The sequence below is a fragment of the Symphalangus syndactylus genome, chromosome 8 (assembly GCF_028878055.3).
Source record: "Symphalangus syndactylus isolate Jambi chromosome 8, NHGRI_mSymSyn1-v2.1_pri, whole genome shotgun sequence".
NCBI classification, from domain to species: domain Eukaryota; kingdom Metazoa; phylum Chordata; class Mammalia; order Primates; family Hylobatidae; genus Symphalangus; species Symphalangus syndactylus.
This window is the reverse complement of record NC_072430.2, coordinates 64826803-64854190: the sequence shown is the minus strand read 5'-3', so window position 1 is coordinate 64854190 and position 27388 is coordinate 64826803. Positions and strand designations below refer to the sequence as shown.

At 36.5% G+C, this 27388-nt stretch overlaps 1 protein-coding gene across 3 annotated transcripts in view; it reads right to left on the bottom strand.

Moving 5' to 3' along the window:
- Window positions 1-27388, bottom strand: part of TXNDC16 (thioredoxin domain containing 16) — a 120479-nt gene that overhangs the window by 86197 nt on the left and 6894 nt on the right. For all 3 annotated transcript variants that reach the window (XM_055289348.2, XM_063645584.1, XM_063645585.1), the window contains exons 2-7: window positions 25890-25997; window positions 25022-25257; window positions 24005-24087; window positions 18935-19008; window positions 18044-18118; window positions 1886-2007 (exon numbers count right to left, since the gene is read on the bottom strand). In XM_055289348.2, coding sequence (XP_055145323.1) covers window positions 1886-2007; window positions 18044-18118; window positions 18935-19008; window positions 24005-24087; window positions 25022-25181 — 514 coding nt within the window. In that variant the 5' untranslated portion in view covers window positions 25182-25257; window positions 25890-25997. The remainder of the gene's footprint in view (window positions 1-1885; window positions 2008-18043; window positions 18119-18934; window positions 19009-24004; window positions 24088-25021; window positions 25258-25889; window positions 25998-27388) is intronic.

Sequence of the window (27388 nt, the reverse complement as noted above, 5' to 3'; positions counted from 1 at the left end):
CTGTTCAATACTTACAGCTGCAAAAGGAAACACAGCTGGGGAGAGGGGGAGGGAAGCCAACACAAGCTAGCATCACCACGCTAACGGTGTCATTTTAAATTGCTTATATTAACTATTATTGCTGCGTAACAACCATTCTTTATTTCCAGGCCTCCAAAATAGCTCTCTCAACTCTTCCCTCAAATTAGCTGATGATTTTGTGTCTATTTCACCGAGAACAACCAATTAAAAAAGAAACCAAAAAACTTTTATAAACTCTTAGCACCATATCTACCCACCCACTTGGCTGAATGGATGTCCATATTTTCTCATCCCTCTGGTTACCAGAGATGAACCTTCTGTGCTCCCACGCAAGAACAACCCCTGCCCTTGTTCGCTAGATTCCATCCTCTCTTGCCTACTGGAAAACTTTGCTCCAACTCTCCCCTCTTTTTCCTGTGTGAGGCATTTCCCCTTTCCTACCAGAACTTTCTCGTTAACATACAAATATGCTTTTTAAAAAAATTATTCTCCTAACCCCATATATTCTTCCAGCCCGTGCCCCGTTTTTCTCATTCCCAATAGCAAAACTTTTCTAACAAGTCTCCGTGTTCAGTCTTCAATTGCTCTCTACCTATTCTGTCTTATATCCCTCCTATCAGGCATTAAACCCCTACCACTTTACAGAAACTGTGCTTGTCAAAGTCACCAGTAACTTCTATACTGCTAGGCATAATGGCCACTTGGCACTTCTGATCTTACATCAACCTTTCAGCATCATTTAACAGAATTGTTCCTGCTCTCTTCCTTAAAACTCTATCTTTACCTTGCTTACTGGGCACTTCTACCACATTCATTCTGTCTCCTTTACCGGTTCATCCTTACCTTACTGATCCATAAATGTTAAAGTATCTAATAGGTTCAGTCTTCTCTTTTCCATCTAGACTCACTCAGTGATCTCTTCTGGTCTCACAGCTTTATTTCTCAAATTTACATCCCTAGTCTGTACTCCCAACATGAAATGCAGTCTAGTAATACCCAACTACCATATTCATATCTCTACTTGAATGTCTACTGGGAATTTCACAAGTATGACGTCAAAAAGTGAATTCCAAGAGCTTCCTCTCCAAACTATCTATCCCCAGTCTTCTGAACCTCAGTTGCTAGCAAATTCACCTTTCAAGTAGCTCAGGCCCAAACCCCAGAACCACCCCTTGTCTCCACTATTTCTCAATCTATATCCAATAGATCAGCAAACTCAGTTAGCTTTACTTCCCAAACACTGCTAAAATTCAAATTTATTGCCACCTCCATTGCCATCACCCTGGTCCAAGCCACCTAGCATCATGTCTTGCTTGACTTATTGCAATAACTTCCTATTTTTCTCCCTTACTCTTATCTTTGCTCCTTCCAATCTAAGTTAGTCAACATTATGTACTGACTACTGGAAACCACTATACCAGGTACAGGAGGGCTATAAGGAAATAAAAAAGAAATAGCTAACTTTCTTTCAGAGTACCTACTACACTCCAGGAACCATTTAATTATTCATTTAATTATTTAATTAAAATAATTTAAGTATTCATTAAAGTTCATTTGATTCTCACAATTACACTAACAGGTAGGCACAATTTATTTTCCCCATCTTAATCACTAGGAAACTGAAGTTAAGTAACTTGTCCAAGGGCTCACTACAAGTAATTAGTTTGGCAGGAAGTCTAACCTAGAGAGTTCTTATTCAACCACTAAATTATGCTGCCCATTTAAAGAAAAATAGCATAATAGTAAAGATGCTTTAGATTTATTTTAAATATTAAGACTGTAGTCAGAAAATACACTATTTTAAGTACTTCAACATACATAATACAGAGGCACAGCAAAGATTAAAGCAAAAGTTAAAGAATACCTGGTATTCCAATGGCTCTTACATATGAGAATATAATATTTGCTTTTCCTTTCAGAGCATTTTCTATGTTCTGAAGATCTTCCAGGTTGGTAATATATTTCACTTCATTAAAAAGAAGAGCACTGAAATAAATATAGATATAATTAGTAGAAAAATCTGTTATGTATTTAGTTACACCACACTTCTGTTAAAGAACCTAACCAAATGAGAAATATATCTCTGTTGAACAAATTATCAGTAGTAATAATGTAAGCATTTTAATAATACTAAATTAGAATCACTCTCCAGATCATTAATCTGTCTCTGAGAACATCAACCAGGGACAGTTGTGAGATGATGTTCATTCTCTATTACAATGGTCTCAACAGATTAAAACTGTATTCACTAACACCCTAGTCTGGCCAAATAATCCCACATAGATCTCTCAGCCTTGAACACATTTAAGCCCTTCACAAACCTAAACAGCAGGCTTCTTTGCATGGCCTATAAGGTCTGACAAGACCTACACCTTGTCTACCTCTCCAACTTCATTTTGTTCTACCATTCCTCATGTTTACAACATTCTAGGCAAACTTTAGAGCCTCTGCACAGTTTTCTTTGCTGGAAGCTATTCCTTTTGCTCCATTTCATAAGTATGATCTCAGATTAAACATCGTTGCCTCAGAGAAGTCTTCTCTGTTGGTCCTGTGTAAGTAGGCCTGTAGCATTTTCCTCTCATTTCACTAGTTCATTCCTTTATAGTACTTATTACAATTTATAATTATTTATATATTTATTTACTTGTTTATCCCCACCTTTCTCATTAAACCCTCATGCCCTTGAGGCAAGGATTTTGCATATTTTATCACTATATCTGTAAAAATTTGTAATACAGCCTAGTACACCGTAGATATTCAATAAATACTTATTGAATGAATGAAAGAAAAATTAGGGCAGTGATTATTTACTCCCATTCTTTATTTGAAGAAATTGAAGTTCAAAACACTGAAGAGCTTACTCAAAAACGCATTTATTGAATCAAGAAGCCAGAATACAGAACAGATGTTCTCAGTCCTAGTCCAGTGATCTTTCCACTTGACCGTAATTCTTCCGAATCATCCTTTCAGTGTATAAATCAGACTGACTGATCATATTTATTCATCCAAAATTATCCCTTTTTTAAAGTTGTCTACTTCTGGCTGGGCATGGTGGCTCACGCCTGTAATCCCAGCACTTTGGGAGGCCAAGATGGGCGGATCACAAGGTCAGGAGATCGAGACCACGGTGAAACCCCGTTTCTACTAAAAATACAAAAAATTAGCCAGGTGCAGTGGCGGGTGCTTGTAGTCCGAGCTACTCAGGAGGCTGAGGCAGGAGAATGGCGTGAACCCAGAAGGAGGAGCTTGCAGTGAGCCGAGATCGCGCCACCGCACTCCAGCCTGGGCAACAGAGCAAGACTCTGTCTCAAAAAAATAAAATAAAATAAAAATAAAAATAAAGTTGTCTACTTCTATATAAATTCTCTATCCCTAACAACTCATTCCACTTAATCCCCATGTGCACAAGTATGTATTTTTGATAGGCTAAACTTCAAAAAATTTTGAAAACTTTTCAAAATTTTCATGTTGCAGGTCCACATACTTAAATAAACAACGGTTCACTCAAATACTTCAAATAAATTGGTCAAACATCGTTTCCTCCTGTAAAGTTTTGCCTAATACAGCAGTTCTCAAACTTTTTGGTCTCAGGAAACTTTTATATCCTTTAAAATTATTGAGGTCCTCAAGGAGCTTTTGTTTATGTAAGTTATGTTTATCAATAGTTGCCAAAATAGGAATTAAAACAGGAATTTTAAAATATTTATTAACTTTCAAAAATAAATACCATTACATGTTAACATAAATACTTTTTATTTAAAAAAATAACCAAAATTTACAAAACCAAAGGAAAACTTAGAAGAATGGTATTGTTTTACTTTTTTTTGAGACGGAGTCTCGCTCTGTCGCCGGGCTAGAGTGCAGTGGCACGATCTCGGCTCACTGCAACCATCCCCTCCTGGGTTCAAGCGATTCTTCTGCCTCAGCCTCCTGAGTGGCTGGGACTACAGGCATGCACCCCTATGCCTGGCTGTTTTTTTTTTTTTTTTTTTTTTTTTTAGTAGAGATGGAGTTTCACCATATTGGGCAGGCTGGTCTTGAACTCCTGACCTCGTGATCTGCCCACCTCGGCCTCCCAAAGTGCTGGGATTACAGGCGTGAGCCACTGCGCCTGGCCTTGTTTTACATTTTTGCAAATATCTTTAATATCGGACTAAATAGAAGACAGCTGGATTTTCATTTCTGCTCCTGTATCTAATCTGTTGTGACTTCACACATCATGTAGCCTCTAGAACCCCAATTCATGAGGGAATGAAAGTGAAAAAGCCAAATAATGCCTTAGTATTACTATAAAAATATTTCCACTCAGTGGGCACCCTGAAAGCGCTGCCCTAAATTATGCTGGCTTAAATATTTACCCATTCATTACAGATTTCTTCCACTTCTTAAAAGAAATGTAAAACTTGATCTTCTATCATTCCCAAGGCTCTTGTTTTGTTTTTATAAGAAATATTTGCTGAGCAGTATTTACTATGTGCTAGGTATTTTCAAGTTTTCATTTAACCTCTCAACAATACTTCTGGAACAGTATTACACACATATTCATACACAGGCAACAATCTCAGAGACTAAGTAACCTGCTCCAAATCATACTTCTAGTTGCTGGTAGAGCTTCTGACACCAAGGCCAGGATTTTCTAAATTGTATTATTGACCACTTATAAAAACGGGAAACCAGGTGGAAAGGTGGCAACTAAAGAATGGCAATGGAGTCTCAGTGGCAAGCTGAGCTATTGGCTGACTATACATTTTGGCTAACAAGTCCAGAATCACTCTTCAGTTACTTCAAAACAGTTGGGAGGTACAATCTAGTTAACTTAATTGGACTACTATGTAAATTCTAGGCTTGGAAATTACATTCACCTAGTCATGACTTTTATTGTTTTATTATCTCCAATCTATTTGCTTCAAAAATTAAGTCTGAGTATACAACCCTCCCCAACCATTGTTTGCAATAAAGACTGGCAAATATTTATTAGGTACTTACCACATGCCAGGCATAGTACTAAGCACTTTATAAATAGTGGCAATTTATCAATTTGGGGGCTGCCCACTCCCTTTTGCTTTGTCCAGTTTTCTAAGTCTTCAAGGTAGGCAGAGCCCAAGTGAAAGCTGATACTATCAACCTTGCTTTCCCAGGCTCCTTGCTACAAGGCATGACTATCTGACAAAGAATCACTTGCCTGAGATTCTGAAGCAGGAGCAAGCGATACCAAGAACAAGGAACAGTAAAGAATTATTTCAAGAAGCGGTGGCAATAACAGCTGGCTTCAAAGGTAGCAATGACAATTGTTAGTCACAGCCCCAATGCAGGTAATGCAAGCTGTAGTACCCAATGCTCAGCAATAATGCAGCTGTCCTCCTCAGACTCATTCTGTGTCATAATTTTCACTGTATCCAGAGCTGTCTAACCTTTGAGTCCAGTTCTCTAGCCCTTCTAGCAAGGCTGAGATTTCCTATATCCACTCCAAATCCTTTTCTGCTTAAGCCAGTCAGACCCAGATTCTAGGGCTTATAACTAAAAACCCTCAGCAATGCACTCTGTCTTGTTTAATTTTCATGGCAACCATCTGAAAGCAGAACTATCATTAACCCCATTTTAAAGATAAGTTCATGGGGCTTAAAGAGGTTACCCTGCCTAATGTCCCAAAGCTCATTAAGTAGTCATTATCCATGACATAATAATAACCAAAACTAATGACATTCATAATGTAATGATCTCTATGATTTTTCCCAATGGCTTCCTCACTTTAATATATTCCTTAATATATTAATTTTCAGAATACGAAGATCCATTCCACAGCCTGTGCTCCTTTACTCCAGTTCCAAAGAGGAGAAATACTGACAAAAATGGGTTAAAGGAAAAGTCTCTCTTGGGATTTTCTTGCTCTGTTGATGGGGTAAAACAGCCTGGGGCTGCTCTAACTAGGTTCTTCCTGTCCCAGAAAGGCCTTCGTTTTCTTTGGCATGCTTTTCCTGAGATTTTCCTGCAATAACTATTAGGTAGATAAGATATTTGGCCAAGAATTGAGTGGGTGTCAGAAAGAAAAACAACAAAGGGTCTACTTGACCCTACTTTTAGAGCAGCAAGCAACTCAATCTGTTTTGAGATATAGACAATTTTTGTATTACATTTCTGTCATCATTCAAATTCTCAGAACACAATAAAAAGGAAAATGTAAATGTTTTACCATACCAAAACCCCCAGGAAAAAAAAAAGAGAGAGAAATAAATTACTTTTATCTAAATTAATTACTGTGTACTATGACTGTGCAGATTCACATACAAAAAGAAATATCCCAAAGTCTTTTAATGAGTATTTCTAAATTAACATAGATTAAAAACAAACCAAACAGGTAGAAGCCACCTCTTGACAGTACAATAATAAAGTTCACAAATATCAGTCTTAATCTTTTGCCATAAATTATATATTCCCCTAATAGCTTGCTTCTTTTAAAATTCTTACTACTAGAAATAATTTTATGCCCTTAAAATTTAAGAGTATTTCTGATCTTCCCATTTTTAACAAACAAAAAGTAAAACTTCCAAATTCATCATCCACAAATCCAAAATTTAAGCACCTAATATATGTCATGTACCACATATGTACTGGTAGAAGCACTTTGTATAAAAATTTGCAGTTTGGAGATATAACCATTAATACCAATTAACAGAGCTGTGAGGAATTCAAATCCAAGAAAAGCAATTTTTTCTTATAATTTCCCAGTAAAAAGTATGTCATTATCAAACAGGAACCCACCTGACAATATTGTATAGGAACAAATCTGATACGGATAAAAGAATGAGCAATCGCTCAATGCCTATTCAGAAGAGAACAGAACAGCATGGGCATAGTTCAGGAGTTTTAGAGGAGGACAGCTGTAAAAGTAACTTTCCCCCGAGGTTCTACAGTAACAATGCCTAAACACTCAATCCTTAAGCTCTGCAATAATGTGTTAAAGAATAAAATATTAGTAGAAACTATGACAGTTAAAAATAATTCTTCTAATACTTGAAGTTCATGTTATGAGTAATATGTTAACATAAAGGGAAAGGAATTTCTATTTTCTGACAAAATACAGTATTGTCACAAGAAGTAGTACCATATCTTAATAAAGAGTTAGTGAGATTTCACTGTTTCTTACTGGATTATCTTTTCTTTTTGCATCATTTGATGATTTTTTTTCTTTTGCATCATTTGATTTTTTATTTTTTTTTGAGGTCTTGCTCTGTCACATAGGCTGAACGGCAAAATCATAGCTCACTGCAGCCTCGAGCTTCTGGGCTCAAGCTATTATCCTGTCTCAGCCTCAGTCTGAGTAACTAGGACAACAGGCACGCATCACCATGCCTGGCTAATATCTAAAAACTTTTTGTAGAAACTGGGGTCTCATCATATTGCCCGGGCTGGTCTTGAACTCCTGGCCTCAAGTGATCCTCTTTCCTTAGCCTCCCAAAGTGCTAGGATTACAGTGTGAGCCATCTCACCTGGCCTGAGGATTCTTAGGAGTCAACAATGAGTACAGGTAAAGAAGAATGGGCTGGGCGTGGTGGCTCACTCCTGTAATCCCAGCACTTTGGGAGGCTGAGGCAGGTGGATCACCTGAGGTCCAGAGTTTGAGACCAGCCTGGCCAACATGGTAAAACCCTGTCTCTACTAAAAATACAAAAATTAGCTGGGCATGGTGGCAAGCGCCTGTAATCCCAGCTACTCGTGAGGCTGAGGCAGGAGAATCACATGAACCCAGGAGGTGGGGGTTGCACAAGGCCGAAATCACGCCATTGCACTCCAGCCTGGGCAACAAGAGCGAAACTAAAAAAAAAGAATGGCCTTTTGTTGCAACTGCTGCCTCATGGCAAATATCCCCACCAACTGCCACACCATGAACTCACATTTGTTTTTTTCTTCTTAACTGATAAATAAAACTTCCTGCATTTATATATATATAAAATAACATTTTAGAGCACTGGGCAAAATCCGTAACATATTATTTTCACGTGTTATTTTGATCATCACAATAATCTCATGAGGCTGCAAGTATAACACATAAGAACGAGGAAAATAAATATAAATTGCTCATATTCTCAATCAATAAAAACTAGTTGGGCCAGGCACGGTGGTTCACACCTGTAATCCCAATACTTTGGGAGGCCGAGGTGGGCGGATCACAAGGTCAGGAGTTTGAGACCAGCCTAACCAACATGGTAAAACCCTGTCTCTACTAAAAATACAAAAAAAAAAAAAATTAGCCAGGTGTGGTGGCGCATGTCTGTAATCCCAGCTACTCAGGAGGCTGAGGCAGGAGAATTGCTTGAACCCAGGAGGCAGAGGTTGCAGTGAGCCGAGATCACACCATTGCACTCCAGGCTGGGTGACAGAGTGAGACTCCGTCTCAAAATAATAATAATAATAATAATAAATAAAAATAAAAATTAGTTGTTACTTTCCTTTTCTAAATACAATCATCTCTCAGTATCCTCAGGGGACTGATATCCAGGATTGATTCTTGGATACCAAAACCCATGGATGCTCAAGTCCCATATAAAATGGCAGAGAATCTGCCATAACCTACACACATCTTCCTGTATACTTTAAATCATCTCTAAATTACTTACTTATCATACCTAATACAATGTAAATGCTACGTAGTTATACTGTATTTTAAATTTTTTTTACTGTTGTATTGTTATATTTGATTGCCTTTTTCAAATATTTTTGATCCACTCGTGGTTGAATCCACAGATGCAGAACCTGTGAATATGGAGGGCCAACTGTATTACCATTCTTAACCCCATCTAGAAGCTGGGAAGTAAAATTTTCCTCACGTAGTAAATGAACCACTCAATTCTACCACTTTTCACTTTGTATATTTAGAAAGCAGAGTTAAGAATTTTTAGACTATAAATCCAAATTCTCATTTTTAATTTAAATGTCATTTATTTCACAAAGTGGTAATACTTTTATAGGGTTCAAAACACAAAAGGTACCAAAAAAGTTAAAGAGTCTACTTCATCCCTCACCCCCAGCTTCCCCATATCATTCCTATCAACCAATATGTTCAGTTTTTGTGAAACCTTGTAATATATATGCCACATACATGTATACTGTATGTATTTACATGTGCCCCTGTAGAAGGAAATCCCGTGTGGCTCTCCCAGTGCTCCTACACAGACCAAGTCTCCTGAAGATCAAATCTAGCAAGATAGAAAAATGGAGAAGTCCCACTCTAGGCTTGTTTCCTTTTCTCCAGGAGCCATGTGCTTCCATTCAAAGAGAAATAAAACATATCTGTGATATTGTAAAATATATATTTGGTCCCCAACCCCATTTCCTGGCATACATCTCCTGATATCCTTACAATCTCCACCAAACTGATGTCTTATGTTTGCTAATGTGCTGACTGATGGCTGGCAGATAGCTTCGGGATGAGGCCTGGTCACTAAAAGACCAAGGCATGATTAGAGGGTTAGGACTTTCAGCTCTAACCCTCAATCTCTGAGGAGGAGCAAGGGGCTGAAGGTTAGTTGTTCACCAATGGCCAATGGTTTAATCAATCATATCTACATAACAAAGTCTCCATAAAACCCCAAAGGGACAGGGCTTGAAGAGCTTCCAGATAGCAAAATGCACAGAAGTTCCTGGAGGGTGGCATGCCAGGGGAGGGCAGCATGCCAGGGGAGGGCATGGAAGCTCCATGCCCCTTCCCATGTGCCCTGCCCCATGCATCTTTTCATCTGTATCCTTTGCAGTACTCTTTGTAATAAACCAATAAATGCAAATAATTGTTTCCCTGAGTTCTGTGAGCCACTCTAGAGAAACAGCCAAGCCCGATAAGGGGCTTGTTGGAGCCACGAGAACCCCAATTTACAGCCGTTCAGACAGAAGCATAGGAGCTTCTGTCCTATCTGACTGGCATCTGAGGTAGGGGGCAGTCTTGGGGACTTGGCCTTCAACATGCAGGATCTGATACTATCTTCAGGTAGATACCATCAGAATTGAATGAGAGGACACCCCGCTGATGTCAGCTACAGAGTTGGTGTGTGGAGAAGACTCCTCAAACATCTGGTCACAGAAGTATTCTATCTTTTGTGAGAGCAGAGGAAAAATAATTTGTTTTTTCTAAACACTATCTTCTCTTCCCCAGAGTCAAATGCTTATATTTAGTGATAGAGGCCTTCCTCTTCTGCTTTTACATTCCACAGTAAAAGATAAGCACTTTCTCTTCAGAGAGGAAGAGTAAGTGTGCCAGCTCCTATATAAACTCGGAGATTAATAATGTTGAAGTTCTCCTTCTTCAAACCTTGCTATGTATAGGTATAAGCATCTAACTCTTGCCTTGTCATTCTGTAGAGAACTAGGTATGAGGATAGCACTACCATGCTACTCTGGCTGCTGTTATTGCCGTAAGGTCAGTTCTCTAATTCAGAAGTCTTCCATGTGTGTATAACATATATATATTACACAGACTCACAAGTAGGGTAACAACTCAGACTCTTTGGAGTTTTGGACTTAACACCCCCTCTCCTATGTAAATAGTATTATGCTATGCCCTAACCGTTTGATTTATTTCACTTACTATATCCTGCAAAATCAATATGAGAAAATTCTAATAGACTGACAAGTCACTATATTTTAAATCAATGATGTTTCAGCAATATTGTAAATATCCTACCAAAAAGGTACATAATTGACAATAATGGTCCAAAAATATATGTTTCAAATATTAAAAATTAGTATAAAGATCACCCTAAGTTTATACTACTTATTCTATCTCAGATTTTACTAACTTAATTTTTTCTTCAATTCCATATTCTGAGAATAACAAATTATCTAAAACGTTGATCTTTTCTGTTGACGAAGTAGCAAAGTTCAAGTATAACTGTAGGTCACTGGTCTCAAGCAAAACATTCTAAGTAAGGAACAATACAAATGCTTTGGGATAAAAGTAATAGCATGGGTTACACATTTTAAAAAGCAAGCCAAATAAAGTAACACATACTCTCTAGTGCAGGCTTTTAGTTCATAAACAAAGAACAATCCAAACATCTGTAAATACTTTTCCTTATTGAGAATTAGGCTAAGTAGTGGATTTAGGTAAAAAATAACTGGCTAGTTAAAATTAATATATTTTAATATGTATGTCAATGAATTCTTGTAAATGGAGGCAATCCCAGGAAATTTTGACTTGCCTGTTTACTGACTAATAAAATGTAAATGTAGAAGAATTATATATGATATATATACATACACAGCTCTTATGTACATATCTAATAGTAGATAACAGTATCTTAGAAAAAAGACAATATAAATACAAAAAAATTGCTTAGTAATAAGTTACAGTAATAATATCCTTATTATAAGTGAAATACTATTTTGTTTATCATAAATAACTATAATAGCTGTAACTGGTTCATTTTTCAATTTATATTAAAAATCCATAAGGTCAAAAGACACAAAATTAGTATGCAGAAATTAATCTTTCATATACTGGTATATATATTATATCTAGGTATATTTATATGTGTGTGTGTATATATATATAAAAAATACCTATTATGTATATTATCTATAATATCTATTATATGTATTATTGTCTATACCTATTATACATATTATCTATATACCTATTATATATTATTATGTATATGCCTATTATATATACCTATTATATATTATATATACCTATTACATATAATATATAATACCTATTATATATTATTATATATAATACCTATTATATATTATTATATATAAAACCTATTATATATTATTATATATAATACCTATTATATATTATTATATATAAAACCTATTATATATTATATATAAAACCTATTATATATTATATATAAAACCTATTATATATAATATATAATACCTATTATAATTATATATATAATACCTGTATATATATGCATGTGTATATACATATACATAAAAAATACCTAGGTATATATATGTGGATATATGTATTACACCTCTTGTATAATAGATAAGATGTATATTTTTTATATATATAAGAACATATCAGTATATGTCTTTACATGTCAATGTGTCTCTGTGTATTAGAAGGTAACAGAAGAAAAAATTAATTTACAATAGAAAAAAAGATATAAAATCTCCAGTAATAAATTTAAGTCTGCAGGCATGTATTTTTAAAAAGCATTGAAACACTACTAGAATCAAGAGAATGAAAAGACAAGCCACAAACTGGCTTGTCTGGAAGAAAATACTTGCGAAAAATATATCTGATAAAGGACTGTTATCCAAAATATACGAAACTCAACAATAAGAAAACAACCCAATTAGAAAATGAACCAAAGACCTTAACCTCATCATAGATAGACAGATGGAAAATAAACATATGAAAACATCCTCCACATCATATGTCATCAGGGAAATACAAATTAAAACAACAAAGAGATACCACCATATACCTATTATGCTAGCCAAAATATGGAACACTGACAACACCAAATGCTGACAAGGATGTGCAACAACAGGAACTCTCATTCATTGCTGGTGGGAATGCAAAATGGTACAGCCACTCTGGAAGGCAGCTAGCAATGTTTTATAAAACTAAACATAATCTTACCATACAGTCCAGCAATCACACTCCTTTGGTATTTACCCAAAGGAGTTGGAAACTTAGGACCACACAAAAACCTATATATGGATGTTAATAGCAACTTCATTCATAATTGCCAAAACTTGGCAACCAAGATGTCTTTCAGTAGGTCAGTGGTTAAACTGTGATATATCCATTCAGTGGAATATTATTCAGTGATTAAAAAAATGAACTATCAAGCTATGAAAAGACATGCAGAAACCTTAAATGCATATTACTAAGTGCAAGAAGCCAAGATGAAAAGGCTACATGCTGTATGATTCCAACTGTATCACATCTGGAAAAGACAAAACTACAGAGATAGTAAAAAGATCAGTGGTTTGTAGGGGAGAGAGGAAGGAATGAATAGTTAGGCACAGAGCATTTTGGGGGCAGTCAATCTATTCTGTATGATACTAATGGTAGAAATGTGTCATACATTTGTCAAAACTTATAGAATGTAGAACACAAAGAGTGAACTTTAATGTAAACTATGTACTTTAGTTAATAATAATATGTCAATATTGGTTCATCAATTATAACAACTGTACCACACTAATGCAAAATGTTAATAATAGAGAAAACTATATATAAAGGAGGAGATATACTGGAATTCTCTGTCCTGTCTGTACTATCTGCTCAAATTTCTGTAAATTTTTCAAGTTTCTGTACATCTAAAACTGCTCTAAGAAACAGTCTTAGTCTTTGTTTCTTAAAAATCCCAAAAATGGGTGAATTCATTTATAACAATGGAATAACGGAAAGGTAGTACAACTTAAAATCCAGAAGTCAAAAAAGAAAAAATAAATTTGACCACAGAATTTTTTGAAGAACATAATAGGGAAATTCAAAAGACAAATAAAAAACTTGAAAAAAAATGTTTACAGTTTGTGCTTTATATAAGGAGAGCTCCTAGAAATTAATAAAAAATAAAGTTTAAGCTGAGTGTGGTGGTGTGCACCTGTACTCCCAGTTATTCTGGAGGCTGAGGTGGGAGAATCCCTTCAGGTTAGGAGTTTGAGGCCACAGTGGGATATAATTGCACCTGTGAATTGCCAATGAACTCCAGCCTGGGGAATACAGCAAGACCCCATCTCAAAATAAATCAAGTTTAAAACATAATTTAAAAATGGACAAAAGTTGTCAAGCAACAGTTCAAATCTTTTTTTTTTTTTTTTGGAGATGGAGTCTCACTCTGTCACCCAGGTTGGAGTGCAGTGGTGCGATCTCGGCTCACTGCAAGCTCCACCTCCCGGGTTCACACCATTCTCCTGCCTCAGCCTTCCAAGTAGCTGGGACTACAGGCGCCTGCCACCACGCCTGGCTAATTTTTTGTATTTTTAGTAGAGACGGGGTTTCACCGTGTTAGCCAGGATGGTCTCGATCTCCTGACCTCATGATCTGCCCACCTCGGCCTCCCAAAGTGCTGGGATTACAGGCGTGAGCCACCGCACCCGGCCAGTTCAAATCTATTTTTATGAGTAGTATGCAACTGTAAGAGTACAACAGAGAAAAAAAAAAACTGCTAGCCAGGAACTGGGTATTTCAAACTGATGGTTATAGCATACAAAAGTAAGAAGATAGGTTGTTCCTCATGGCAATTTGCAAGGTACAGCTAAGAGACAGCATACTGTTTGGCATAGTTCTTTAACATTGTAAATATCGTTACTGGGAAATTTTATAAAATACTGTATTACATAAGTCATTTTCTCACATTTTAAACAAAAATGAGGACATTGCCTCTTTGGAATTCTACTTCCTTGACATTTTTTTTTTTTTTCTCTCAGTTTCTTCTCTTAAATGGTGGTATTGCCCTAGGATGCTCACTGGCTGACCTATATGTTGACAACACCCGGATGTACACTGCTCTGGGGCTCAAACTCCTATAGATGCCTGACTGAGGCATGACGGACATTCCACTTGCTAAAGTAGACTTATGTTCTGTAACTTTGCTCTTCTTCCTTGCCTATTTCAGATGGTGATCAGACTAAATCTGGGTAGCATGAGGTAGGAAAGAAGAAGAGATCAAGAATTAACAAGTTTGTAGTTCTACTGTTACCAAATTAACCACTACCAAGTCCAGCTAATTTCACTTCTTAAGCATTAAAAAGAAAATCCCCCCTTTGCTGTACCTACTCTACCTCCCTAGATTATAAAATGGTCACAGAATGGTTTATACATATGCTCAAACCCCATAGACATATCTCACATCCACCAGAAAGATCTCTCAAATGCTAATCTGATCACATCACTTGCCTGCCTACAGCTCTTTGCTGGGCAATCAGGTGTTAAAGTGGTCAATGAGAACAACAAGCCAAACTAAAAGTAATAATCAAGGTTTCGTTTACTTACTAGGAAAGTGCAAACAAGATGCAAAAAAGAGGTGCTAGCTCAACAATGTTACATTTTTCATCCCTTGGAATGACCACAGGCAAGGGTCAGGTGGATACAGTGCAGACACAAGGAATCATCTCATTCCAAGGAGTCCCAAACAACAGGCCCCACTTCTTTATGGACGCATGGACTTGAAGGAACAAAAGGGGTATGGGGTAAGAGTGGAAGGGCCCTGACTCAAAGATAAGAAAAGCACCTTAGCCAAGGGCTCTGATAAGGAGGCCTCAAAATGGAGGCAGCAGGGCTAGGAATGCAGATGCACATATAAGCATAGGAGCCTAAAGGATTAGGAGAGGAATGGGCCTATGTCCTTGACCTCAAGTTTCTCTAGAAAACTGCAATGTACTGCTTGTGTGCCGAGTGTGGTATCGTGAGGGCAGCTTCCCTCTGTGAGGTTTGTCAGGCATAGCCTTGGAATATTGCATATCATCAGGCCTGAAAGATCACATAAGGATTTTGGCCTACAGCTGGACTCCTCACTTTTCAGCGGTTACCCAAAAGCCTAAACTTATACAGAGGGAAACAAAAATTCTCTTCCTCTGACCCCATGTCTACTTTTCTACTCTTATCTCCTGCTTCACATTTTATACTCTGGCAAAACCACCACCTTCTCCCAACTACTTCTAACCTCTATGACAAGCTTGTCCAACCTGTGGCTCATGGGCCGCATGCAGCCCAGGACAGCTTTGAATATGGCCCAACACAAATTCGTAAACTTTCTTAAAACATTATGAGATGTTTTTACAATTTTTTTTTAAGCTCGTCAGCTATCATTAGTGTATTTTATGCGTGGACCAAGACGATTCTTCTTCCGATGTGGCCTGGGGAAGCCAAAAAAAAGATTGAACATGGCTGCTCTATGCCTTTGTCACAAAGTTCCTCTTGCTTTTCTCACCTTCCCCTTCTTCACCAAGCACTTATCCTTTAACACTCATCCCAACTGCCGCTTCCTTCAGGAAGCCCACTTAATAAATATCCACCCTCATTCTAGACATGAATAACTATTCCCTTCTCTGTGGATCCATTAGCCCTTATGCATACATACTTCTACTATTTTACTTATCACATATTAGTAGTATTTTCTGTTTTCTCTGTCTGTGCAACACTAAATTCCTACAGAACAGAAGCCACATCCTATTCTGTTTTTTATAGCCAATGTCTAACAAGTGTCTGGCACACAGCAGGAACATGGGGAATAATCTATTTGTGGAATTCGTGTTCTATAAATCAGCAGTAGTACAGCACTAAGAACAGGACACTACTAAAGCAGGACTGAATGAGCTGAGCCTCACGGGGTAACCAGTTTAGATAACAGGGTCCTCGGTCCTCTCTATATCTAGGGCCAGCTGTTTCAAAACCACCTTGTCATCAAGTTGTTCAATGTGGATATGCCACTCCAGGATTTGGTGTCAAATTTGGATTCATACTTTATGAAAAGACTTCTTTTTCTGTTTCTTCACCCCCATTTCTGGGTCAAAGATAGTCATCAGGTATCCACTGGAAAAACAGCTGCTAACTAGTAAGCTTCCTGAGAACAAACGTCATATCTACTATTTGGACTTTTTGCTAAGCTTCATAGAACCCCCACCATCAAGATAGCTACCCCTCTGTCCCAGGAAAGGGATTCTAAGGAATTCCTTCCTCAAAAGACCATCTACACTCATTATGATTGGCTCCTTAGTCTACAAGTGTCAGGGCCCATGGTTGTCAGGAATTTCTAAAGGCCTTTTGTTAACATATTATTCGGACTGGAATATTTGTAAAGTGATAAGCACAACTTTTCACCTGTAAGTTTTGAATTTCCAGGAGTTAAACTACCAATTTTTGTAGGTAAGAGAGGAAGAGGAGACCCAAGCAGAAAAAGACAGCCAATGTCAGCAAAGGTCTTAGTGGACAACAGGCTTATAACATTGAATTAGAAAAGTCCATGTAAACCCATGTCCTTAAAAGTCATATTTTCTAGCTCTGTTACCAAAGAGAATATCAGACTTAATTCAGGGGAAGATTCCAAGAATGGACCCCAGATAGACCTAAATACCAGGCCTGGAGATTCCAGGCCAGAAAACTTAAACTTTCTCTCTCAGTAAACACTGAGGTATGTGTTGGGACAAACTCTTTCTGTACTAACTGAGCAAGCCCAGAGCTAGAGAATCCAGAAAGAAACCCAGCTGGGATAAGAAGAAAGCCAGGTACTTTAAAAATCCCAGTGAGAATAACAAAGATGAGTGGCGCATGCCTGTGGTCCCAGCTACGCAGGAGGCTGAGGTGGGAGGATTGCTTGAGCCTGGAATGTGGAGGTTGCAGTAAGCCAATATCACGCCACTGAGCTCCAGCCTGGGAGACAGAGACAGACTCCATCTCAAAACAAAAAACAAACAAACAAAAAAACAAAGATGAGCTTCGTACCTGGTACTATGGTCTAAATGTTTGTGTCTCCCCAAAATTCATATGTTGAAATCCTAACTGCCAATATGATGATATTAGGAGGTTATAAGGGCAGAGCCCTCATGAATGAGATTAGTGCCCTAATAAAAGAGACCCCGAGAGAGCTCCTTTATCCCTTTCATCATGTGAGGACACAGGGAAAAGATGACCAGCTATAAACCAGGGGCCCTCACCCAACACCAAATCTGCCAGTACTTTGATCTTGGACCTCCCAGATTCCATAACTGTGAAAAATAAATTTCTGTTGTTTATAAGCCACCCAGTCTACTGTATTTTGTTATAGCAGCCTGAACAGACTAAGATACCTGGCAAAATGCTCACTCCTCCAGTTAGACCTCACTCGATGTGGTTTTTTTGAGTCATCTCCTACTCTTATAAAGTATCTCCATGTTTCTGTATCCTTTGCCATTAAAAAAATTTTTAGATCCTTGATGTGGGAAGATAGATTAGTAATTTGTGTTAAATTGTTGCCTACAAATATAATGCCTGAAATATTTTAATGCATTGTGATTATTTAAAATGAAATCAACAGATAAGTAACAAGTAAACAAATGAATGGGTAGCCCCTGTACTTACAAGAGAACATGGGCGACAATGGCATTCACATCAAACAAGGTGTCAGTAGGGAATTCTCTGAGCAATATGTTGCCCCTATAAAAAGTTTAAAAACATATTAATATTTAAAAACACAAAAAATATTTCCTTAGAATTCAATTTACTTGTCTATCAAATACATTAGCTTATAAGGTCTTTGATGTTACAGCCGGTGTCTTATCTACATACTCCACATACCTACCAGCATCCTGGCACATAATACATTCTCAATAAATATATTAACTTTGAAAAGCCTAGGCTCTGTACCTGGCAAAAAGGCTAGAAAAATATATGAGTCCAAACAAGGATTCCTACCAGTCTCCCCAACTCACAATCACACACACACACACACACACACACACACCCACATAAATTCCCCAAATTGGGCTGGGAAGAAGGCAAGAAGGAAAAAGAAGTGTCCTTAGAAGGTCCCTGAGGAAACAGGACCTCTCCCTACTTCTTCAGCCAAATCCCAAAGATTTGAGAAACCTCAGGTAGATCAAACCCAACTGCACAGAGATTGGCAGATCTCTCAAAAATAAAGTACATTTATTTCACACCCAAATGTGGACCTGACATATCTACCCAGAACATTAAATCTGGTAAGCACTTGCTTACCAGGCATTTGTTGTAGGAGTTTACACAAGAGCCTCACAAAACAACCTTGTGATGTAGGTATTACTCTCTGTTTTATAAATGAGGAAGTTAAAGTACAGAGAGGTTAGGTAACAAATCTATTACTTGGACTTTTGGTTAAGCTTTACATGATCCCCCCTACATATGACTTTATTTAGCTCAGTGATATTTTACATATTTGAATATTCTAGAAGTATAGCTGTGTATTTGTCCAGCACACTCAGGAAAATAGCTTACTTGAATAAATATGCTTTCATCAAATCCTTTTCTTTTCCACAGTATCTTGATATTTCTTCTTTGACACAATTAACCTTTAAAAGAGTATACTTAACTTTTAGCATATACATCAAAAGGTCAAGTTCCTTGGTTGGGGAAACAAGGAGAATTAAACATTACAGTTTGTTGCAGGTCAAATTTTGTACTTTACATTTTTTTTTCTGATTTTGTATGCTATAATTGTTCACATATTCAAGTGCATGAGATAACCCAGAGAAAGGCACTATTTCTGAATTCAGTCTCATGGAACAAGTAGGTGGTAACCAGGTAGAAAAGGAAGGACACATTTAAGGCAAGACAAAAAGTATCAGCAATAGCCAGGAAGCACAAAAGTGAGTGCTAACTTGGGATGATGAAAACATCTCAGCAGGTGGAACACAGAGATAGCAGATACTGCTGGTTTCCCACCCAAAATCCATCCTTCCCTTTTGTTTACTAACAGAACTTTGCTAAAAGCAAGTGTTTCATTAAAAGGCTTTCCCAGCCTCCCCAACAGCCTGCAATGGCTAAACGGTGTTCGGAGGAGTCACTGGGCTGAAACTCCTAAAAGGCTCTTAAAAGCGGCCTGACTGATACTTTTGCTCTTTTCACACCTTCTTGACCAAAAATAGGTAAGACAGCTGGAGTACCAACAGCAATCATGGACCATAAGGCATCTTTAAAGAAGCTACTTGCTAAGAATGGTACAACAGAAAGAATGAACTGTCAATGATGATGTCAGAGCAGCCGTACCAGCCCTGGAGAGCTTATAATCCAAACTCTAAGTGAAAAAAATGTATAACCACAATCTTGGCAACAACATGAAGGTAAATAGAAGGCAAAAGAACACAAAGATAAGGAGAGTTTAAAAGAATATCACATCAGTGTAGGTCATGGATGACTTGGACGAGAAGTAACGCCAAAAAGGACAGAAGACATTCAAAAGGCTTTTTACAAATACAATACATAAAACTAGGGAGAAGACTGAGCATGTACATGCAGATTGGGATAGAGGAGGAGAGGAAAGAGAAAAAAAGAATGAAGGGGTTTCTAGATGGGGCAAATGGAGAGCCACCAACATTAACTAACCAAAACTAAGGCTAGAAGAATAGTTATTTTGTTTTGCATTTGGTGAGGTTTTTGTTTCTTTTAAGAGGGGGTTTTCCTGTTGTTCAATTTAATTTTAATAGGATTTGAGGAAGAAGAACAACTGGGGAAGCAACATTTGTTTAAAAGGCTACAGAACAGGAACTGACACTAAGAAATGAGAAATAGAGAATCAGAATTAAAGTCGGAGTATAGCCACAACCAAAAAGTAAATTTTAATATATGTAATTTAAAAAATTTTAAGTTACAGCATAAGGATGGTTGGTATTATGACAATAGATGTGTCCATTCATTCATCAGTTCAAAATATATTTGAACATCTACCATGTCAGTCACTGTTCTAGTCACTTTGGGAACAGGTAAGTTCCAAATAAAAACATTTAGCTTTAGAACAATATAAGGTAGAGACAAGTTAAAAACTAATTAATATGTAGTGTTAAGTGCTATAAATAAAAAAATTGTAAGGGAATAACATGTGATAGGGCATTTTAGAGAGGTAATCAAGGAAGGCTTCACTGAAAAGGTGACATTTGCACAAAGAACTGAAGAAATGCAGTAATGCATAAAAATATACAGATAAGTAAAAGAGATGAGTTCTAAGCAGAGGGGAAAATATCTGCAAAGGCCCTGTGGTTAACAGCACCTCTAGCGGGTTCAAATAACAGAAAGATGACCATTATGTATTAAGAACTAACTGAACGGCCGGGCGCAGTGGCTCATGCTTGTAATCCCAGCACTTTGGGAGGCCGAGGCGGGTGGATCACGAGGTCAGGAGATCGAGACCACGGTGAAACCCCGTCTCTACTAAAAATACAAAAAAAAAAATTAGCCGGGCATGGTGGCGGGCGCCTGTAGTCCCAGCTACTCGGAGAGGCTGAGGCAGGAGAATGGCGGGAACCCGGGAGGCGGAGCTTGCAGTGAGCCGAGATCGCGCCACTGCACTCCAGCCTGGGTGACACAGCAAGACTCTGTCTCAAAAAAAAAAAAAGAACGAACTGAACAAAGTGGAGGGTCAGAAAGTCAGAAAATAAGATCAGAGACAAAGCCAGTGTCCACAATACTCAAAAGTTTCTATTTGATCATAATTGTAATGAAAGGACTTTGGCAGCATGGTAGTGATGTATCCTGACACATCTGGCTACATATGGAGAAGAGTCTGTCATGGGACAAAGTGAAGGAAGAAAGCCCAATTATTAGGAGGCTATTGTGGTTTCCCCAATGAGAAGAGATGGCAGGAAGAAGTAAAAATGAAGGTATAGGAAGTGGTCGGATTTGAAAAGTTCTCATAGTAGAACCAAGTAGTAGATGGATTACTTATGAGAGAAAGAAAAGTCAAGGATGACAGAGCTTTTTGTTTAAAATCTACTTTGATACACTAGATTTCTTCTGGTTATCACTTGTATAACATATCTTTTTTTTCCTTCCTTTACTTTGAAGATTTCTGAAACCTTTATTTTGGATGCATTTCTAAATAGCATTGGTTAGGGAAACAAGAAGGAGAACTAAACATTACAGCTTGTTTCAGGTCAAATTTTGTACTTTACGTTTTTTTCTGATTTGTATGCTGTAATTGCTCACATATTCAAGTGCATGAGATAACCCAGAGAAAGGCACTATTTCTGAATTCAATCTTATGGAACAAGTAGGTGGTAACCAGGTAGAAAAGGAAGGACACATTTAAGGCAAGACATATAGCCCTAAATAGCATACAGCTTTCTTGGGTTATTGTATCCAGCTTGACATTCATTGTCTTGACTAGAATACGTAGTCCATTTATATTTTAGCATTTTCTTCATCCTGCCTCTTGCTATCTTCTGAAAACAATCTTAAATGCTGCTTTCTGTGAAATCTTTCCCAATACCATCTGTGACTTTCCACCTCAAAAATCAAATATGGGCTTTCTTTCCTTTAAACTTCAATGGGCTAGGCACGGTGGCTCATGCCTGTAATCCCAGCACTTTGGGAGGCTGAGGCAGGAGGATCACCTGAAGTCAGGAGTTTGAGACCAGCCTGACTAATATGGTGAAACCCCATCTCTACTAAAACTACAAAAATTAGCCAGGCATGGTGGCATGCGCCTGTAGTCCCAGCTACTCGGGAGGCTGAGACAGGTGAATTGCTTGAACCCAGGAGGCAGAGGTTGCAGTGAGCCAAGATGGCGCCACTGCACTCCAGCCTGGGTGACAGAGCGAGACTCCGTCTCAAAAAAAAGAAGAAAAAAAACTTTTATGGCACTTTATTTGTATCTCTCCTATTACAATGATCAGGTTCTGCTAGTTATTAAAATGACTTGTGAATGTGTTTTATCCTCCTTATTTAGTATATAAACTCTCCAAAGAAAAGGACAGGGGCTTAGTCATCTTTCTATCCAAAAGAAGATTAAATATGGTAAGCTCATTTCAATCTCAAATATTTACTGAGCACTAGGTGGTGGGAACTGAGCTAGGCACTCAACAAAGGTTTATCTCATTTGTCACTATCTCCTTTCTAGATAGAGCTCAGCATTCTCACTGTAAAATCAGGAGTTTCGGGCCGGGTGCAGTGGCTCATGCCTATAATCCCAGAATTTTGGGAGGCCAAGGCAGGTGGAACACCTGAGGTCAGGAGTTCAAGACCAGCCTAGCCAATATGGTGAAACCCCACCTCTACTAAAAATACAAAAATTAGTCAGGCATGGTGGCACATGCCTGTAATCCTAGCTACTGGGGAGGCTGAGGCAGGAGAATCGCTTGAACCTGGGAGGCAGAGGTTGCAGTGAGCCGAGATTGTGCCATTGCACTCCAGCCTGGGCGACAAGAGCGAAACTCTCTCTCAAAAAAAAAAAATCAGGAGTTTCAGTTATGTTCATCCGTAAGGGCAACAGCTTGGGCATGAACCTTAGCATTCTGTTCAAGTTACTATATGCATAGTTATTAGTGACAGTCTACCAGTTACTAAACAGTATGATTATCCCTTTTCAGTTTCCTACCAACCTACTACTTCATTTCTAAGTTTTGATTTAAAATTTTATTCAGAGATCCTTGGAGATGATTGCCATTATCATTCTAGAGTGAGATCAGTTGTTCAAAGTTAATTGAGATCTCTAAACGTACAGAATTGACACATTTAAAAAATAGATATTTTTTAAGGTATACAGCCAATGTTAGTTAATGTTTCCATGCTGTCTGCTCTGGGAACTCTAGCTGCAGAGACCAAGAGCGACAATACCCATCTCTTAGAAGAGGAAGGCTAATGAATTAAGAAAAAATGTACATAGAAAGTCAGGTAGACATTAACCAGAAAGAATTTAGTATCACTGGGTTACCCCTCATTCAGTTGTCTGATGTATAAATTCTAAGTTTAAATTAAATGAAAGGCTTACATATCTATCTAATCCATGATGCATGTGGAAATTTTCTATAATACTCTATGGCAAATATGAACAATTTTTGAGAAAAAAATTAAATATGTAATGTTGAGTTGTTATAACTTTGTTCTAAAAATAAATGCGAAAAAGTGAAACATAAACAATTATAAAGACTTAGAAGAATAGAAAAAAATTATTCGGTTACCTCCATTTTGTTACTTCAGTTTGTGCTAATAAAAATTTAAAAACAGCTGAATTGTGGCTACCTCTTATGAAATATTCATTAGGCAAAACAAAACAGAACAAAAACCTAAGTATAGGTTAGAAAAATGATACCATGGGCCCAATAGAATGATTTATAACATAAAGTTAAATTCTAAGCTAAAAATTTTTAAACAGCTTTTTGTCCCCTCTATATGTAGTATGTTATGCAATAACCTGAAACTATCTTTCTGTGCTTCTGTTTATTCTTATGAAAAAAATATATTTCCAGTTTGGAAAAAGATATGAAATGGAAGTATTTTAAGATATTCAGTCTTAAGCCATAAAGTTGTAAGATGTTCGTCACTAATATTTTAGTAACATAAATATCTTTCTACCTTGGCAACTGAAATTCCATAGTCCTGCAGAGGTCTAATAGCCTCATTCAGTTCTTCAAGAAATACAGATGTTCTTGGGGAATCTAAAATAACAAATGTTTCACGAATGTTTATGAATTGCCCCTTAAAAATGAATTTTAAAATCTGCAAACACAGAATAGATTCATTTGTCCAACTAGCATGCAACAACAAATAACTAAACATATCTCGTTACATATTTTCACACCCTTATTTTACTATTGCCTCATTATTCTTATTTCTGTTTTTATCATGATGTACTTTAACTTTGTAAATGGACCTTAAAAACTTCCTAAAACAACAATAAATGTTTTGTTTAAACCTAACATTTGGCATTCTTCCTCCAAGTTTAATACCATATACACAACACACATGTACACATACAAAAACTTTCAAAATGATTTTAAAATACCATTCTCTAATCACAATTATAATAAGGTAGCCAACAGAAATGTGTACTCACTTCACTTATTAATTCCAAGAATAGTATTTTTAAGACATGAAGACTTGAATTTGACTATTAAAAAATTATTAGTTATGCTCAATAGTTGTATTAGTTAATTCAGTATAATTAACAATACAGCTAAAGCAGGGTATTAATCTAAAGCATTACATTTAAAGTTTTAAAAAACTTAAAATAGTTACACGCTAAAAACATGAGAAAATATTCTTTCAGATGTTATGTTAGTAGCTAACTCTTATGCAGTATTTACTATGAACTCAGCATATAAGCAAAATCATTTAATCCTCACAACAAACTTATAAAGTACTATTTCTTCTGAACAGATGATGAAAGAAAAACAGAGAAGCTAAGTGACTTAACAAAGGTTACACCACAGGCTAAGTGGCATGGGCCGGATTCAAACCCAATCAGACATATTATAGTAACAGCTGTATAGCACATACTATTAATCTTAACAGAAATCTCCCACTGAGCTTATTGATTAAATAGCAATAAAAACATCACAAGAATCATATTAGAATTTTAAAAATACTTACCAGCTTGACAAAAATAAGCCAAAGAGGCTTTTCCTGGTTGCAATGTACTAAAATATTTCTGAGGACTCAGTTCTGGTAAAGAGTTTATTGTTGGCACGTAAAAAATGCACATTATGACAAAAGAGATCCCAACTCTAAAGACATTGAAGCTGGAAAACATTATCAGCTGCAGTTGTATCTGAGCGGAAGATTTTGTCTGTTTTTTCACTGCTGTGTTCTGTTTCCTAAGACAACACCTGGCACAGAGAAGGTATTCAACGAGGGTTTGTTGAATGAATTTGTTAAATGAATGAATGAAGTAAAATCTACAATAAGGAAGTCATTAGTCACATCATTTGATTTTGCTAGTACTTTACCATATCATAAAAATTTGAGGGGGGACAATATATAACAACATTGACTTGAAAATACTATTGATTTTTGATACTTACAAAAGATATCAAAACTACCTAGAAAATGCTCAATTTAGTAGAGTATGTTAAGCTAATTGTCATTTTCAAGGGTTCTAAAATTAATTCTCAAACATTAACCAATCCATTTTTAATTGGGCATTTTGTTTTTCTTTACCTATAGTTGATTATAAGAAATAATCAAATAATTATTTAATGCCATTTAGATGGGAGTGAGACATCCAAAATATGCCTAACATGTTTACTTTTACTTTAAATCCCCTAGAAGAAACCTATTAAAACAATGGAAGAACATTCCTTCTAAATATACACAATTTGTAATGCCTAACCCTTAGATTTCTCTATACTGCTTAAAAATTTAAATTTCTTTTTCAACTCATACTTTAACTCAATTCTATGTTCTGAAATCAAATTTGTTCTAGATATCCTCCTCTTATCTTCTTTCTTGGCGTACTTACTTCCATGCTGTCCTCTGTATCTGCTGTTAATTCTCTGTTTTCTATTTTGCTACTTTCAAATTTTTCTTGAACAACTTCAAGAAGTTTTCTACTGATGATCTATGTTATCTACATTTAAAAGAAGAAAGTTTAGAAAAATTAGTATAATATAAAAACAGTCATAGCTGTAGGTGAAAATTCTGTTTCAGTATTTTTAAAATTTCAAACAGGACCCATCTCTTTCAAATGCAAGCTCACTATCTCAAAATAGGCAATAGGAAAAAACAGCAAGAGATTATTTCTATATACTCATAAGGATAAAGGTAGAATTTTTTGGCAAAGAATAAAATAATAATTTGAAATGTATGAAAAATCATATTAAATTGAGTATTTACTCTGCTCATTCAATATTATCAACAAGCACATAACATCTCTCTCTAACAAGCCGGTGTTCCTGAAAAAAATAATGAAGTAATTACTCATTGGTTATTTCCTAATAATTCTGTTCTTCAGACATAGTATATATCAAACAGTGAAAAAATTTGCCATCAATTTTTAATAATGAGTCAAGAGTTCAAAAACTCAAAGTAAAATGAGAAGCAAGAACTATAAGAGGTATATAAAAATGTAATTTTAATGACATAATTAAGGGGTATCATTGACATTAAAATTGATTATACATTATAACCATTTTAAACCAGCCTATTTTAAAGCCACTTTATATTAATAGGGATGTTTTAAAATAGGTCATCCACTATTTTCTTCATATTCTGGAGAAAATGCATGCATTTCTGAGGCTAAGAGAATAACTATATAACATTCATTACTATATATGAAATAACTATAACCTAATTAAACTGTACAACACGAAAAGCACAGGTGAAAGATTCCAGTATAGAATATCATCTTTCCTGGCCTCCAGGTTATAATTTAACTATTTTAACACTAAATTGGACATTAGTGTTAACATATTACTCTTTTCCCCTAGAATGTATTTTGTAGCACCAAAGGTCTAACCATACAGCCAATGCTTACTTTCCCATATTTTCTATCTCATTTGCCAAACAAGATTATATATGTGAAAGTACTGTGCTTTTAATCGGTTAGAGACATTGGTGATTGTTCTCACATGTTTAGAGTTAGGAACTCAGTAGTAATCTCTGTAGTTTGTTCCATCTAGGGTAAGATTTGATTACTTTAAAAATTACTTAAAGCAAAGAATACCACATGGGTCAGCTAGAAGTAGAATTTATGTCTTCATAATGAAATAAATACTGAATAATGATTTAACCAAAACCATAACAACTGTTGAGAAAAAAGGCAGATAGAAAATAAGGAAACATGCAGCTAGGGTGGGAAAATAAATGAAAGAGAACTAAATTTCAACTTTCACAAAACCAAAAACCAAGTTTATTGAAAATAGGACGATCAATGCCAAAACAAACAGTGAGCAGTTAAAAGTAATTGGCTCTAAGGAAGAAGAAAGAGGGGAAAGGGAGTAGGGGAAGGATATGTACCTT